This window comes from Balaenoptera acutorostrata, chromosome 8 (genome assembly GCF_949987535.1).
Source record: "Balaenoptera acutorostrata chromosome 8, mBalAcu1.1, whole genome shotgun sequence".
NCBI classification, from domain to species: Eukaryota; Metazoa; Chordata; class Mammalia; order Artiodactyla; family Balaenopteridae; genus Balaenoptera; species Balaenoptera acutorostrata.
In genome coordinates, this window is record NC_080071.1 from 98,962,841 (window position 1) to 98,980,286 (window position 17,446).

The 17,446-nt window shown below is 40.7% G+C and overlaps 1 protein-coding gene across 1 annotated transcript in view; it reads left to right on the forward strand.

Annotated features, from left to right (window-relative positions):
* Positions 1-17,446, forward strand: part of HERC2 (HECT and RLD domain containing E3 ubiquitin protein ligase 2) — a 214,767-nt gene that overhangs the window by 81,937 nt on the left and 115,384 nt on the right. The window contains exons 21-31 of the mRNA XM_057551376.1: positions 1,623-1,807; positions 3,210-3,365; positions 4,066-4,251; positions 9,469-9,639; positions 10,029-10,132; positions 10,991-11,141; positions 13,976-14,190; positions 14,442-14,574; positions 14,674-14,801; positions 14,894-15,089; positions 17,351-17,442. Coding sequence (XP_057407359.1) covers positions 1,623-1,807; positions 3,210-3,365; positions 4,066-4,251; positions 9,469-9,639; positions 10,029-10,132; positions 10,991-11,141; positions 13,976-14,190; positions 14,442-14,574; positions 14,674-14,801; positions 14,894-15,089; positions 17,351-17,442 — 1,717 coding nt within the window. The remainder of the gene's footprint in view (positions 1-1,622; positions 1,808-3,209; positions 3,366-4,065; positions 4,252-9,468; positions 9,640-10,028; positions 10,133-10,990; positions 11,142-13,975; positions 14,191-14,441; positions 14,575-14,673; positions 14,802-14,893; positions 15,090-17,350; positions 17,443-17,446) is intronic.

The following is a 17,446-nucleotide window of genomic DNA, read 5'->3' on the forward strand; positions in this document are numbered from 1 at the left end:
AATAGAGAGCTGTGAAGATTTTTAAATTAATGAACTCTATCAGAATTACACACTTTGATTATGATTCTGAATTTTATATTAGGGAAATAAGTTAACATTTGTATTGTATTTTATTACTGTCTTTTGCTCCATCATGTATGGCATAAAACCCAGATTCCAGACCTTTTCTTCTATTGTGATACGGTTATCAGGTCAGGTTATCAGGTCGTGGAGCAGAAAGGTGAGGTGGACCGCAGGTGAGGCCCTGAGCACCCACCTGCGTTTTGTGTGGCCGGGAGTGCTGAACACAAGCCAGGGGTCCCTACTGCTCTTTCTTCTCAGCTCTGTGGACGTGAGTTGATGTGTGTCTTCTGCTCCTGTCCTCACTCCACTGCTGTAGTGGATGAACCCTGGGGGCTGGTACGATTGACAGAGGTTCTCCTCAAACCTGCTGTTACGTTAGAAATCGAAGAAGTGGAGCAGAATGCTTTTCCGTGGCCTGGTGTTGTGCAGAGGTTCTGGACTCGCCTCCTCAGTGACAGTGCCCGCTGTCAGCCCGCTGGCTCTCACCCTCCTGGCTGGGTTTGGGCTGGTGTGGTGGAGCTACATTGACAGGAGTTCCAGAACCAGGCTCTGCTTTGGCTCTTTTCCTTCACTAACTCCCTTCTTCCTTCTGTTTTCAGTACCACGGATCAGACCTTGTTCACCTGGCACTGAGACTGCCCCTTGGTGGCAGGGTCTTACCTGGTGTTCCCTGTGCCCTCTAAAATCTGCTTTCACACTGACTTTAGTTACCTTTCTTGGACACAAACAGGATGCCACTTTCCTTTCAAAACTGGTGGCTCAGCATTGCAGAATCTAGTCCCAGCAGCCTGGCACTCCATCACCTACAGTGTCCACTGTGTCCACTCCCCTTCCTTGTTTTGACCTCTGTGCCCTAGTTCCTTTGCATTCTGCTCATGGAAACAGAACACTTACTACTCTCCTAATTGTACTTTCTCTTTTCTCCCCATTTACTTACTGATGGTTCATTGCTCAAGTTGGATCCTGCAGTTGGAATTGGATCCTCTGCTCCTTTCCTTGCTGCCATATTCTTTGAGCACCTCTTACTCTGACCTGTTTTATTTGTACCCGCTTTGATCTTCCTTCCTGTAGTTTCTGAGCCCTGGGTATCCCCCTACATGGCCCACCCGGGTGCTTACTTGAGGTCTGAAGGCAGACTTGTGAGGCAAATGCAGAAATGCTAGTGGATCTTGTCTTTAAGGATAGTATCACATTTAGATTTGAAATGCAGATTTGGACAAAAAATAATAACAGTTACTTTTCCTTCCAAAGGTTTGTACAGGAGTTTTCTATCATTTTGGACTGTTCCATGCAACTCTTAGGAGCACATCTGTAAAGCAAAGGGTATCATTCTACCTTTTGTGTCTTCCGTGTGCCTCTGCTCAGTTTTGAATGAGGTGTGCTTATTGCAGATACAGCTGACACACATTTGGGGAAGGAAGCCAGCTGCAGGTCACCTGGGTGTATGATCTTTATTTCTGATTTTAGTTTATGTTGTGATTTTTTTTTTTACAACCCCTCTCCCCCTTTAAAAACAAACATAACTTGTTTAATTTTGTAATCCTCTTTCTCCTGCATAGAAACATTGCTTCTCAGACAGTAGCCAGATTGAAAGATGTTGCCCGTCGGATATCATCATGTCTAGACTTTGAGCAACATAGTCATGAGAGATCTGCTTCATTGGATTTGTTGCTGCGTTTTCAGCGCTTACTTATCAGTAAACTTTATCCAGGAGAAAATGTTGGTCAGACTTCAGATATTTCTAGTAAGTTACTTAAAATGTTAAAGTGTCTTGTGTGTATTTTGGCTTTTTTATTTAGGCTTCTTGACATGCCTATTCTGCATGGCCCAGATGTGTAGTTCTTATACTGTTAGATGCACCAATTTTGGAGGACTTTTGCATCCACTTTTTTTGGACAGATATTTCTATATTAGACTCATCAATATTTTTTATTTCATTGTGTTAACATTTAAATTCCTTAGACATGAGAAATAGCATCCTTTATGTTCAGGTTAGTCTTACAGAAGATTTATCAGACTTATTCCACGGGTTAGTTGTGGACTGTTAGAGATTGACATAATGTGGGGACGAAATAGTGACCTAATATTTGGATGTCACCCTGGTAAGCTAGATGGGTGTAGTAGGAGGAATGCATCATTGTTGAAGGAAGACTGAGTCTCAGTTATAGCTCTGGTTTATTAGCTGCTGGATACGGAACTAAGTCTCCTGGGGGCTGTAGATTGCTCACCTACAGAGTTAGGATAAGACTTGAGGGTGCCTGTGAGAATGAAAATAGGATGATACGTTAAGTGCTCAGTTCTGTGTGCAACGTAGAGTAGAGCACTTTCCATAAACTCCAAAGGAGTGACTGGCTTTTTATAAGGTAGTTTTCTCTGGCAGTGATGGAAAGGTTTGCTACTTTTGTTAATATTTTTATAGCCAGTATAGTCTAAAACAACTTTGTTACTTCCTGAAAATCGTTAGGCACTTGTGGAGGATGGAAAATTTCAGGTTGAAATCGGTGAACCATTTCAGTCTGAAAGAGGTGACCATCTCAATGTCATAAAGTTAAAATGACTAAAAAGCTGTTAAGAGCCATGTAGGAGGAAAAGTTGATTTTTTTTTTTTAATATTTATTTATTTGGCTGTGCTGGGTCTTAGTTGCAGCACACAGGATCTTCGCTGCCACGTGAGGGATCTACTTCCCTGACCAGGGATCGAACCAGGGCTCCCTGCATTGGGATTGTGGAGTCTTAACCACTGGACCGCCAGGGAAGCTCCGAAAAGTTGAGGATTTTTACGAGATTGAAAAATGCCTAACTTTGTTCACTGGGAGTAATTTTCAGGCATTAAGACTTGGACTTCGAAAACATGTATATTGGATATAAGGTTTTAGAACTCTTAAGTTATGACTTTAGTATTTTTACTCGAAGTTTTTAGATACTATATAGTGCAGTGTATAAAAATCAGTATATCCAAATTCAGTTTCTCAAATTATGTGATATAAAAGGAGCCAAGGACTAAATAAGTAAGGTTAACCGCTCCTATTTGAGAAAATTATTATAGGTAAAAAATGTATAGATGAGAGTAGAATAGTGGAACAATGAAGTTTATTTACAAAGTAAATTTTAATAGTGAAATGAAATTGTCTAAATCTTCCCTTCAGGTCCTGAACTAATGGGGGTTGGTTCCTTGCTGAAGAAGTACACAGCCCTTCTGTGCACACACATTGGAGATATACTGCCCGTGGCAGCCAGCATTGCTTCCACTAGCTGGCGGCACTTTGCAGAGGTGGCCTGCATTGTGGAAGGGGACTTCACTGGTACTTACCTTGTTTCCTAAATGTGGGCATGTATTTATTTTCGGAGATTGATGAGATTTAAAGTTCATCATTTTGTGGTAAACCTGCATGCCTTTACCCCATACATCTTCTAGTCCTGTAGCCCTTTCTCCTTTCGTTTTTGTAGTTACTGACAATACTGTGGTTAAGCAACCTGGTATGGGAGTCACGTCACTGTATCATATACAGTGACACATATAATTGGTGATTTAGAGTCATACCACCATTATTAACACTTCAATAATGAGGTTAATGGTAATTGTCTAATTTTATTTCAACAGCATAAGACTTAGTTGCCCCTTTTAGAACCTTAATAAATTCCTATATTGCTTAATATTTTTTCAAGTTAATTCTGTGACAGAGTATTGAGTGCCTTTTTTCTGATAATAAGCTTAGTTGCAAACACTTAGTTTTCTCAATAAAAGACTCTAGTTAATACTTTTGTGTTGAAACACAGTGTTTTTGAAAAGTATTCTTATAACTCAGAGGCTTCTGTTTGATACCTATATTTGTTTCTTTCAGAATGAAAAGTAAAATAATCCTGTAGAAATATGCTAAAGGGCAAGCATTCCTTATTTTGTGATCTATCAGAATTTAAACATAGCACAAGCTTACAGAATGGTTTTATAGGATGAACACTTTTGTTTAAATCTTATGCCTTTTTCTTTCTTTTTAAATGTAGGTATTCTCCTTCCAGAACTAGTAGTTTCTATAGTGCTTCTGCTCAGTAAAAATGCTGGTCTCATGCAGGAGGCTGGAGCTGTCCCTCTGCTGGGTGGCCTTTTAGAACATCTGGATCGGTTCAACCACCTGGCACCAGGGAAGGAAAGGGACGACCATGAAGAGTTAGCCTGGCCCGGCATCATGGGTATGGCATCTTAACTTAAAGACTTTCACTGAGGAAAGTTTTGTCCTAGTCTAATCTGTTCTTGCCTTTTCATTTGAAGGACTGTTTAACAAAGGAAGACCAGTGATTGCCATTTTCACTGATGGTAGTGTAAATGGAAAACAAAGATAATCCAAATCAGAACAGATTTGGGTTATATTTAAGGAAAATTTTTCTGTTAGTAATGGTTGTTACATCCTGAATTGGATTATTTTAGAACATTCTGGAAAACCCTTTCTTGGAAATTGTCTCCAGAAGGTACTGTTGAGGTGGTTAGGTATGGTCCCACTTTGGAGGCAGACATTAATATGGGAGGACTTTCTTAAACTCACTGGCGTTATGTGACATTAATGAGTTATGGAATTCCCATAGTCAGCTGAGCACTTCCCATCCATACTGTCTCTAGTGCTTACCAAATTGGAATGAAACTTGTCTTCTCAAAGTTTTGAATTTTGATGCTTTTGAGTCTTAAGTATTATGACTTCCTGGACTCACAGAATTAATTGAAGTTGTGGTTCAACTTTCATTTTATAGGAAAGCAAGCAAGGTAGGCCTTTTCTTATGCCATTGTAGACTGTCATTTCTATAACATAGGAGCTTAAAACGAAAAGTAACAGTTGTCCTGAGGAAAATAACTGACCTTAGGATATTGAGCATAATTTTTTATTTTTTAGTATAGCTAATATTTTCAACACGATTCATCTACTGTTGTGAACTTAAATGGTCATTTGTGACTTTTGTCTGTTTACTGTATATGGTTGAAGGCATATAACTTGATCAGCAGTTCAAACATACTCATTGTAAAACCTTTTTTTATTGTGAAGTATAACATATACACAAAAGTACCTTTGGGACTGATCACAGGGGAAGCCGTTTATTAGGCAGGACCCTCCCAAACACTGTCTCTGTCTCCCTGAAAGATTCCCCTCTCTGGACCTGTGTGCTTGCCGCTCCCCTACTTCTCTTGATCATTTTATCAGATAGGCATGTGCCCCATAACAACTTAGTTGTTTAAACATTCTCATGTCTGTTTCTTGGTGGTTTGTAAGGCGTGTTTTAGTACAGAATGCCAGGTTTCCACAGTGATTGTGCCTCATCTCTACAAAGCGTGGACGTTCTCCCTGTCCCTCCTCTGTGCCAAGAGATCGCATGCCATTTTTTTCCATATGCATTTTGTCCGTAGGATCGTTGTGCCAGCACCCTTGGGTGAAAGGACCGTTGTGGTCTCTCCTCTAGAGGGCCACTTTTGTCTGAATCAGGTGACTCTCTGCCCGTGTCTGCTTCTGAGCACAGAGCTTCGCCCCGGAAGTATTGCACTTGCTGGCACCTCTAACGCACTGTGGAATAGAAATGGTGATAATGGGCATCCTTGTCTTGTTCCTAGGAGCAGAGGAAAATCTTTCCAAAGTTCACACATGAAGTATGATGTTTGCTGTAGGGCTTTCTTTGTAGATACCTTAAAATATTAAGTATGTTTCCTTCTGTTTCTGCTTTGTGATGCGTCTTTAATGGTGAATGGATTTTAAAAATTATTTATTTATATTTTATTTATTTATTTTTGGCTGTGTTGGGTCTTTGTTGCTGTGCGCGGGCTTTCTCTAGTTGCGGTGAGGAGGGGCTACTCTTCGTTGTGGTGTGCAGGCTTCTCATTGCGGTGGCTTCTCTTGTTGCGGAGAATGGGCTCTAGGCGTGCGGGCTTCGGTAGTTGCAGCACGCGGGCTCAGTAGTTGTGGTGCACGGGCCTCAGTAGTTGTGGCTCGTGGGCTCTAGAGCGCAGGCTCAGTAGTTGTGGCGCATGGGCTTAGTTGCTCCCCGGCATGTGGGATCTTCCTGCACCAGGGATTGAATCCACGTCCCCTGCATTGGCAGGTGGATTCTTAACCACTATGCCACCAGGGAAGTCCTGTGAATGGATATTAAATTTCATCAAATACTTTTTCTGCAACTCTTGATGATTATACAGTTTTTTTCCATCCATGTTGTTGCAAATGGCAAAATTTCATTCTTTTTTATGGCTGAGTAGTATTCCATCACATATATTTGGTATATATATATGTGTATAAATATAGCATATATATATGTATATATGGTGTATATATATGTGTGTGTGTGTGTGTGTGTATACACACGTGTACAAACCACACCCTTTTTATCCATTCATCTGTTGATGGATACTTGACTGTTTCCACCTTTTGGCTGTTGTGACTAATGCTGCTGTGAATATGGCTGTGTAGATGTCTTGAGTCCCTGCTTTCACTTCTTTTGGGTATATAGCCAAAAGTGGGATTGCTGAATCATATGATAATTCCATGTTTAATTTCTTAAGGAATTGCCATACTGTTTTCTACAGTAGCTATACCATTTTATATTCCCACAGGCAATGCACAAGGAAGGGTTCTAATTTCTCCACCTCTTTGCCAACATTTGTTGTCTGTTTTTTAAATAATAGCCATCCTGTTTGGATGAAGTGGTATTACATTGTAGTTTTGATTTGGTTTTCCCTAATGATTAGTGGTGTTGTGCATCTGTTTATGTGCCTGTTGACCATGTGCATATCTTTGGAGAAATGTCTTTTCAAGTCTTTTTCCAACTTTTTTTTTTGTTTTTTTGCCATCCTGTGTGATCCAGGATCCCCGACCAGAGATCGAACCCGTGCCCCCTGCAGTGGAAGTGCAGAGTCGTAACCACTGGACTACTAGGGAATCCCCCCTTTTCCTACCTTTGAGTCAGATTTTTTGTTGTTATTGTAGAGTTGTAGGAGTTTCTTACGTATTCTGGATATATATGATTTGCAAATATTTTCTCTCATTCTCTGGGTTGCTTTTTCATTCTGTTGATAGTGTACTTTGATTTTTTTTTTTGATGAAGGTTGCCTGTGCGTTTGATGTCTTGTCTAAAAATATCATTGCCAAATCCAGTGTCATTAAGCTTTCCTCCTAAATTTTCTTCTAAGATACACACACACACACACACACACACACTTCTTTTTTTTTTTTGGCTGTGCCGTTCAGCATGTGGGATCTTAGTTCCCCGACCAGGGATCAAACCCGCGCCCCTTGCCTTGGAGGTGCAGAGTCTCAACCACTGGACCACCAGGGAAGTCCAAGAGTTTTCTGTTTTCTAGTTTTAACTCTTATGTTTAGGTCTTTAATCTATTTTGAGTTAATTTTTGTGTATGGTGAAAGGTAGGGGTCCAACTTGATTCATTTGCAATTGAATATTCAGTTTTCCCAGCACCATTTATTTCTAAAGACTGTTCTTTTTTCCCCATTGAATGGTCTTGCCACCCTTGTCAAAAAAATCATTTGACTATATATTGTGAGGATTTATTTCTGGACTCTCTATTCTTTTCTGTTGATCTAAATGTCTGTCATTATGCTGATACCACACTGTTCTTTCTTTATTTTTCTTCTTTCTTAGGGTTTAATCTGACATTTTTCTAACTTTTTGAGAAATGATAATTGTTAGCATATTGATGTTTTTGTAATATGTTTATTATGAAAGTTTTCTAACAGAGGTAAAAGTAGAGAGAATAATATAATGAATGTAGAATAAAAAGTATTCAGATTCCTGGGGATTTTGCTGGCATTTCAGTGGTTAGGACTCCGAGCTTCCACTGCAGGGGGCACAGGTTCCATTCCTGGCTGGGAACTAAGATCCTGCATGCTGCGTGGTGTGGCCAAAAAAAAAAAAAAATTCACATTCCCGAAGCACTCCTACACTTTCTATCTGATTGATTGATTGTATTATTTTAAAGCATATTTCTGTCTTTAAAACATTTTCACGCACTTCACCTGTTAATGATAAGAACTTTTTTGGGAGAATAAAACCACAATCTCATTATCCTAAGATTAACAGTGATTCATTAATCTTTTTATTAGTGGTTATTTTGAGTCAGGATCTAAACAAGTTCTGTATGTTGCAGTTGGGTGATATATACTTGAGTCTCTTTTTCCCCAACAGTGTATTTCCAGGCTCTCCTCTCCCTCTCTTTTGTCATACTGTTTATTTTTCAAAGAAGTGGGACATTTGTTCTGGAGAATTTCATATTTTCTGAACTTGGTTGATTGCATTTTCTTCCTCAAGTCATAACATCTTCTGTCAGTTACATTTTCTGTAAACATCTGATGATATGTATAGGCTTAATGAGATTTGGATTCAGTTTTGATGGGTCAGAGTGTGTGTGCTTTTTGTTTCATCGGCTCAGAGGCCTGTGATGGTGGGCGGTCCCACCTTCAGTTCTGTTCACGTGGACCAGGGAGTTCATGTATAACGTGTCCTCTGTGCAGTCCCCCAGCAACCTTGCCCTCCGCTGTTTGGTAGCATAAGGTACAGTTTGCACAGGGAGGATGTGATCCTGGCTTGATTCACCACCACCCCACCCCTCGGTCACCATTGTTTGTAATATTAAGTTGGAGTCCTAATGCTTCCAGAGGTGACCCATGAGGTTTTCTTTTTTTTTTTGAGTATCATTATGAACTCATTGAATTTTATTGATTTTATGTTTGTTAGCTTACTTTTTAGCTTTTCTTTTTTCCTAATATATACATTTAAAGGTAGAAATGCCCTCAAACATACATTTAGCTGTATGTCACAAGTGTTGATGTGTAGTATTTTCATTATTGTTCATTTCAGTTGTCTGATTTCCATAGTCATTTTTTTCTGGGAATTTATGAAATATATTTCATAATTTTCAAATATGTAGAGATTTTTATTTATTTTTTGTTACCTGTTTATACTGTTCATTCATTCGTTTGTTTGTTTACTTATTTATTTATTTTTGGCCGTACCGCACGGCTTGCGAGATTGAACCTGGCCCTCGGCAGTGGAAGCATGGAGTCCTAACCACTGGACCACCAGGGAGTTCCATTCCCTATTTCTAACTTAACTGCACTGTCGTCAGTGTCCATGCTGTGTAACTTGACTTATTTGAAACTTTTTGAGATTTGCTCTAATGCTTGGTATATGGCCATACTTGCTATTCATGCTGTTCATGTGGTGTTTTTGTTTTTGTTTTTAAATCATTCTGTATCCTTGCTGAATTTTTGTTTGTGGTGATAGTTATAGTAAGAGGTATGTTAATTTCTCATCGTGTTTGTGGATTTGTCTATTTCACCTTGTAGTTCTTTCACACAGTTTGTTCTAGTCATGTTATCTATTGATCTATTGATTCATTGATTTTGGTTTCTGTATACACAGAGTCATTTTTTACAGGTCAGAACTGTAGAAATAATGAGGAAGTGACGCTTATACGCAAGGCTGATTTGGAGAACCATAACAAAGATGGAGGCTTTTGGACCGTGATTGATGGGAAAGTGTATGATATAAAGGACTTCCAGACGCAGTCATTAACAGGAAATAGTATTCTTGGTAAGGCCTCGCTTTTTACTTCATGGTTAGAAGTTGCAGATGTGTTATTTTAAGCAGAGCATTTGGTTTAAAATGATCAATTTAGTACTGCTCCAGCACCCAAACATTTTAATCTGTCAGTGACTTTGGGGTCTGTCCTACCACAGCAAATTCAGGCACATATGCAAAATTTCTTATCATTATGCATTTTTTGTTCCAACACTTGTTGGAACTTGTTCCAAGTTCTGAGTTGACCCAGACAGCCCTGGGAGAGGATGAGAGATCACATTACTTTGGTAACCCTCACTTTGGAGTTAACCTGCCTAATCTATTTCCCACTTGCCATTTCTACTATAAATGCCTAGGCAAACTGTACTGAAGTCATGTTGCTTTTGTCTGTTTTGTTTCAGCTCAGTTTGTAGGGGAAGACCCGGTGGTAGCTTTGGAAGCTGCTTTGCAGTTTGAAGACACGCGGGAATCAATGCATGCCTTCTGTGTTGGCCAGTATCTGGAGGTGAGGCTATGTGCAGTGAGCGCCAAGGTGGACTTCAGTGGAGACCCTCTCTGGGTATTTCTGAGAAGTGGCTTTTACCCTGAAATATTGCTGGTTGGATCTTTTGGGGGAGGGGGACATTATTCAGTGATAAACATAAAGATCTTTTAGAGATTTTTTTCATAACTCAATTTACATTTATTCATGTAGTTTATGATGTATTGGCCTTGAAAAATAATTTTAAAATTGTTAATTTGTAAGAAACATAGACCTTGTTCCACAAAAAAAAAAAAGAGGTTAACTTTTTGTCTTTACGATTTTATTATAATCCTATGTAGAAATTTGGAAGGACTTACCATCTTGAGATACATAATTTTGGGGAGGAACTATTTAGTAGCATAATTTTTTAGAATAGAAATATGTCCATTCTATATATTCATTAGCATTGGGATTCATATATTGGGATAGGCTTTCCAGATATGGATACAGAGGTAATAAAATTTATTAAGTTATGCCTCAAGGGTAATGTTTGAAGCATTTTATGAAGGGAAAAATTAACTTTGTTTATAAATTGTCATGTGGCTGGCAACATTTAAGATTATTTTCATGAGATCCCTTTCTTTTCTAACTTCTATTTGATTCCCTAAGGAATTTTCTAGCCAAGTGGTTTATCACTGCTTTGGATTTTCTACCAGACTTATGCATATACTGTCTGCCTTATATCTTCTGTTATTTTGGTAGCAGCCTGATCTCCCTATTATAGGATATAGTCTTTATTATGGCAGTATGTCTTGTTTAAAGATAAAGCTGTGGGTCTTCTTGGTTTAATGTTAATTAACCCTGTTTTCTCATACTGATGATGAAATTTATCTTTTGCAGCCTGACCAAGAAATTGTTACCATACCAGATTTGGGAAGTCTGTCTTCACCTCTTATAGACACTGAAAGAAATCTGGGCCTACTCCTTGGGTTACACGCTTCCTATTTAGCTATGAGCACACCGCTGTCTCCAGTTGAGGTCGAATGTGCCAGTAAGAAAAATTTTGTTTTCTGCTAACAGATTAGCAGGTTATTTTAGCTGAGCTGTAAGTGCCACTGAGAATAGAACAGGAAGAATCAACACAGTTATTGGTGAGGAAAAATAAGGATAGTGAGACTAAATCAGTTAATAGAAATAGCTGTGAGCGGCTTTCATCTGGACTCACGATCTGTGGCAGCACAGGAAGCTAACAGGTATGTAGGAAGGTTGGGCCTGTGCGTGGTCTCACTTCTGCATTCTCTAACAGATCGGCTCAACTCGGCTGTCATCTCCCTGTGTGCCTAGAAATCCACGTGATGTGGACTGGCTATTCCTCTTAGGAATGCTGTTCTGTTTGAGCATTGCGTTTTTACCACTCAAATCCAATACATTTTGGGATGGCAACCTTTGTAACCACGAAAATATTACATTTTCTCCATATCCCATAAGATAGGTTTAAATATCTCTTCACATATTTGTGCGTTTCTCCATCTGTCTTTCCAACAAGCATCTATTGAGTAATTTCTCATGTGAATTACCATGTTAGGCTCTGAGGGTGTAGTAGGTGTAGAATTAGGTGCACCTCTGCCCTCAGGTGCTTCCTGTGTGATGATGAGCCAGACACGATAAGCAGGTCAGGTTGGATGGTGGTAGAGGATAAAATGGAGACATTTGTAAGTGGTTTGGGAAGTGGGGAGGGGGTGGAGGGGAAGACTTCGTGGAGGTGGAGCCATCCTGAAATTGGAGTCCCAGCAGACTGGGTGTGTGAGGGCATCATTGAGAAAGTCAGCTTCGAGCTGCTTGTGTATGTATAGGGTCGGGGGAGAAGGCTCGTGGGCAGGGATGATCATGGTGCCTGCTCAGCCTGCCTTCTGGAGCGCACCCTTGGTGTATGTGCTGGGCGCTTTGCTGTCTGCAGAGCCTCTAAGACAGTGGACTTTTCTTCCTCTGAAGACCTGTAGGGGACTTTCCTGGTGGCACAGTGGTTAAGAATCCGCCTGCCAATGCGGGGGACACGGGTTCGAGCCCTGGTCCAGGAAGATCCCACATGCCGCGGAGCGACTAAGCCTGTGCGCCACAGCTACTGAGCCTGCGCTCTAGAGCCCACGAGCCACAACTGCTGAGCCCGAGTGCTGTAACTACTGAAGACCGCACACCTAGAGCCCATGCTCTGCAACAGGAGAAGCCACCGCAGTGAGAATGACCACGCACCGCAATGAAAAGCCCCCACTCAATGCAACTAGAGAAAGCCTGCGCAGCAACGAGCCAACGCAGCCAAAAATAAAAAAAAATAAAAAAAAAAATAAAAAAGACCTATAGTATCGTAGATTTGCAGATTTTTGGCAAGGAACTGGGAAGCGTCAGCGTAGTGGGGAGCAGTAGGTGTTATGGGCCCGGTGTGTGGGGGTCTGTCCACTCTAGGACGTCAGAAGCCACCATTGGAGCAGTATCTTTAAGAGACACAAGGGAGGGGGCTTCCCTGGTGGCGCAGTGGTTAAGAATCCGCCTGCCAATGCAGGGGACACAGGTTCGAGCCCTGGTCCGGGAAGATTCCCACATGCCGCGGAGCAACTAAACCCGTGCGCCACAACTACTGAGCCTGCACTCTAGAGCCTGCGAGCCACAACTACTGAGCCCACGTGCCTAGAGCCCGTGCTCCACAACAAGAGAAGCCACCACAATGAGAAGCCCGTGCACCGCAATGAAGAGTAGCCCTCGCTCGCCGCAACTAGAGAAAGCCTGCTCAGCAATGAAGACCCAATGCAGCCAAAAATAAAAAAAAAACAAACAAATAAATAAATAAAAAAAATAAATTTATAAAAAAAAAAGGGACAAGAGGGAGTTCTAAATGGAGAGGTTCAGGGAGGGTCTGATCACATTTGTGTTTTAGAAGAATTAATGTGACACTTTGATGAATGCTCCTGAATGCTCTAAAATCTAAATTTCCAGTAAAAGAACATTGAGTGCATCCGGATTTGATTGCTTGGGTTTTGGAGGAATATTTTGATAACAGTTATTGAAAAGAAATCTGTAGTTATGTAAAAACTGATTATTCTTTGGTGAATCTCACTCATAGCAGTTATAATGAGTATCCGTATGTGCACTGATGGGTGGCATGTTCTTATGGGGTCTGACCTGTGCCTCAGCACAGGTCTCCTTTATAGCCTACTGGATCTCAGGTTTCCAGGTATCTGTCCCTTACTTAAGATCTTGTGTTGTATGTTCAGTAGTCTCTTATTATTATTAATTGATTAATGCTCTAGGGAGACGTGCTGCCCTGAGCATGTTTTTCTTCATGGAACCCTTCACACGTGCTGTTCTCCTGCCTGGATGCTCAGCGCCTTGGTCTTCATCCAGATCACAGCAAATTCCTTACCGTCGCTCCGAGTAGTCGGGGGCTTGTTGCTGCACGGTCATCTCCCCGTAGTACTTGTAGCCTGTGGTTATCCCAATTGAAATCGGTGATTACTTGTGTAGGTGGTGCCTCAGTGCTCTTCTCCCTGTTGGAAGGCATAGCTCTAGTCTTCACGTGGTTTCTGTGGATCTGGACAGCTCCATGTTTGAGCAGGTATCCGGTAAATGTTGGACTGGAACTATTATATTGGGTTCTGATACCATGCTTAAGATGTGTTGAGTAACCAGAAAGTGTTACCTTTTTTCACATAGATATAGGAATTATAAGCCAATCTATGTAAATATGTTAGATGCGACTTTCATATGAATGATCCTGAATTTCACCTCCTAAATGAAGTAGTTTTCTATCTTTTTTTTTTTTTTTTCTTTCAGTATTTATTTCTGAACAATGCACTCAGGTTTCTTTTTAATGTTTGCGTGTGCACCCTCTAGAGTGGCTTCAGTCATCCATCTTCTCTGGAGGCCTGCAGACTAGCCAGATCCACTACAGCTACAATGAGGAGAAAGATGAGGACCACTGTAGCTCTCCAGGGGGCACTCCTGCCAGCAAGTCCCGGCTCTACTCCCACAGACGGGCGCTGGGTGACCATTCCCAGGCATTCCTGCAAGCCATTGCTGACAATAACATTCAGGACCACAATGTGAAGGTGAGTGAGGCCTTCCCACACTCAGTGTCCTTTGTTTACCTTAGGACTTTGACTTGTGAACACCTTAGCACAGGCTTTGGTTAGCTTAGCACAGACTTTGTTTACATATTATTTGGAGGGCTGGTTTTGAGGTAAGAGGCTGGTTCAGTTCAATGTCCGGTGAGGTTTTAGAAGCTATGGCACTTAGTTTAGAATTCATGATGATGTTGTGAGGTTGGCTCTGAAGTTACCTCCAGCTGTTTCTGTTGCAGGACTTTCTGTGTCAGATAGAAAGGTACTGTAGGCAGTGCCACTTGACCACACCCATCACCTTTCCTCCTGAGCATCCTGTGGAGGAGGTCGGCCGCTTGCTGTTATGCTGCCTCTTAAAACATGAAGATTTAGGTATGACGCTCAGTATTTTAGCCGTACTGTAGATCTTTCAACTGACATGTAGTACACATTCATTCCTACCCTGCCCTTTCTTTTAAATATCTTTTACAGGTCACGTGGCATTATCTTTAGTTTATGCAGGTACACTTGGTATTGAGCAAGTGAAGCACAGAACGTTGCCTAAATCAGTGGTGGATGTTTGTAGAGTTGTCTACCAAGCAAAATGCTCACTCATTAAGGTAAACAGATTTTGATTTTCTTTCTTCTGTGCTTTGTGGATAGTTGGCAAAGTATTTGTTGTTAAGTTGTTCTTTCATATTTAACTTTGTAGACACATCAAGAACAGGGCCGTTCTTACAAGGAGGTCTGTGCCCCAGTCATTGAACGTTTGAGGTTCCTCTTTAATGAACTGAGACCTGCAGTTTGTAATGACCTCTCTATAATGTCCAAGTTTAAACTGTTAAGTTCTTTGCCCCGTTGGAGGAGGATAGCTCAGAAGATAATTCGAGAACGAAGGAAGAAGAGAGGTAAGAAGGTAAAAGGTAGGAGGATTCTTTCAGAGTGTGTCCCCGTGTAGGTGTCTGTGGTTGCAGTGAGGCTGTGGGCTGCTGCTCACCAATTGTGGCATTTTCACAAGTGCCATAATGTTTGTTATGTGTATTTATGGTTAAGTGTGCAAATCCTGCTTATTTTTCCAAGATATCAGATGATGATGCAACTTTGAGATTGAGTATGTTATGATTTGGTAACTAGTAAATTGATGCTGAAAATACTGTAAACTTTATTAAATTGATGGGGAAAGGGAAGTGTTTTTTTAATCACTTGTCCTGGTAATGAGATATATGGGAACGTTTAATCTTTCAATTAATCTTGCCATTCTTGTGAAGAAATGTTTTTCTTTGGCAATATTGAGTATTCTGAAACATGGAAGATTGTTATAAAAGGAACCAAAAGAGTTACTGATATTTTCAGGAAACAACTGTGTAGGGATATGGAAAAGAGTTTTTGTATTAACCAAAATTTGAGTGAAAATACATACTTTCTAATTTGGTCACTTGTGATTATAAGCAAGTCTACCAAAATATCTGATTATATTCTTATGAATTATATTGATTTATTCCCAGATTAGCTTATTAAGCAATATTAATTACTGAGTTTTTGATGGACATTACAAACAATGCCATGAAAGACTAACTTATTTTAGAAGCCATCCTGAATTGATTGTTCCTGAGCTTAAACCGCAGCTTATCTGGATCCTGGAGATGCTCTGAATCAGGAGATATGGCAGGAACACTTCTGAGATCCCTTTAACCCAGGTAGCCAGGAAACTCAGAGACTGCCATCTCAGCGTGAGGGAGGATGGCCCCATCCCCGCGTGGCCATTGCCTCCCTGGACTCTGAGCTCACACTGTCACTGCTTAAACTTTATTGATGATGCGGGTTGATATATTTAATTGTAACATAGAAATAATTAATATTCCTGGTGCTGTGCTAAGTTTGATGATTTACTGGTAGGGCTCCACAGGACTCGGAAGAACTATTATACTCTTAGTTATTACTGTGAAAGGGTACAGATAAAAATTAGCAAAAGGAGAGGTGCATGGAGGGAATTCCAAAGGAAACCGGGTCCGGGCTTCCAGTGTTCCCTCCAGTGAATCACACAGGGTCGTGCTTGGTTCTCTCAGCAGTGACGTGTGACACGTGTGAAGGACTGTCAGTCAGGGATGCTCACCTGAACCTTGGTGTCCAGGGTTGTTGTTGGGAGTCAGTCACATGGCCATGTGGGGCCTGCGTGATTGCTCTCAGCTGCCCAGACTCCATCCAGAGTAGAAACAGGCAGTTGCCGTAAGTCACAAGCTGTCTGGTTACACGGTAAAGGTGGTCCTGTGCCTCAGACACACTCTTCTCAGGCAGAACATACCAAGGTTTCAGAGCTCAGTTCGCAGGAGCTGGTCAAGAGCCAGTGCTGATGGGACAGGCCTTTCTTGGGAATTTGCAGGGTTTGAGCAACCCAGACCTGTTGTGTTAATGTTTTATTGCCCAGGTTTATTATTGTGTTGCTTGTTATTTATATTATATATTGAGAAGAATGAGACTGGAAACCTTGAAGAGGACCAAAAGTACGGAAGCAATACCACATATCACATTGCAAATTCAATAGAAATTTCTCTGATTAAAAAGACTAACATAGTCAGAGGCATCTAATTGATTCAGTTGCACACTGGTGACAGAACCAATGCTCTAGTCCAGAGTGGGCAAACTAGGGTCTGGGGACAAATGCAGCCTACCACTTGCTATGTATCGCCCATGAGCTAAGGCTGGGTTTTGCATTTTTAAATTATTTTTTAAAAAATCAAAAGAAGACTATGATTCATGAAGATTATATGAAGTTTAAATGACAGCATTCATAAATAAAGTTAGCCAGTTTTCATGCTGCAACAGTAGAGTATTTGCAGAAATAGACTGAAATAGCCTGCAAAGACTAAAATATTCGCTGTCTGGCCCTTTATGAAAAAGTTTGCCAACCCCTGGGCTTCCCCTTCTTTAGGGCTTCCCTCCATCGTAACACTGTCACTGTCTTTCTATCTTTGACATGGAGTGGCAAAGTGTTATTACTAGATGTCATGTGAGAATAATAATGATAGTTTTTACTTTTGTAATTTGAGCACTTGACAATGATATTTATGTGTTTTTGTGAATAACATATATCCTTCATGCAAATTTAAACATTTCTTAATTTAAAATCATATTTAATGATTGTTATAATGAATGATGTTTTTAAACATAGTTCCTAAGAAGCCAGACTCTACTGATGATGAAGAAAAAATTGGAAGCGGAGAGAGTGAAGAAGCTTGCATCTTGCCTCACAGTCCTATAAATGTGG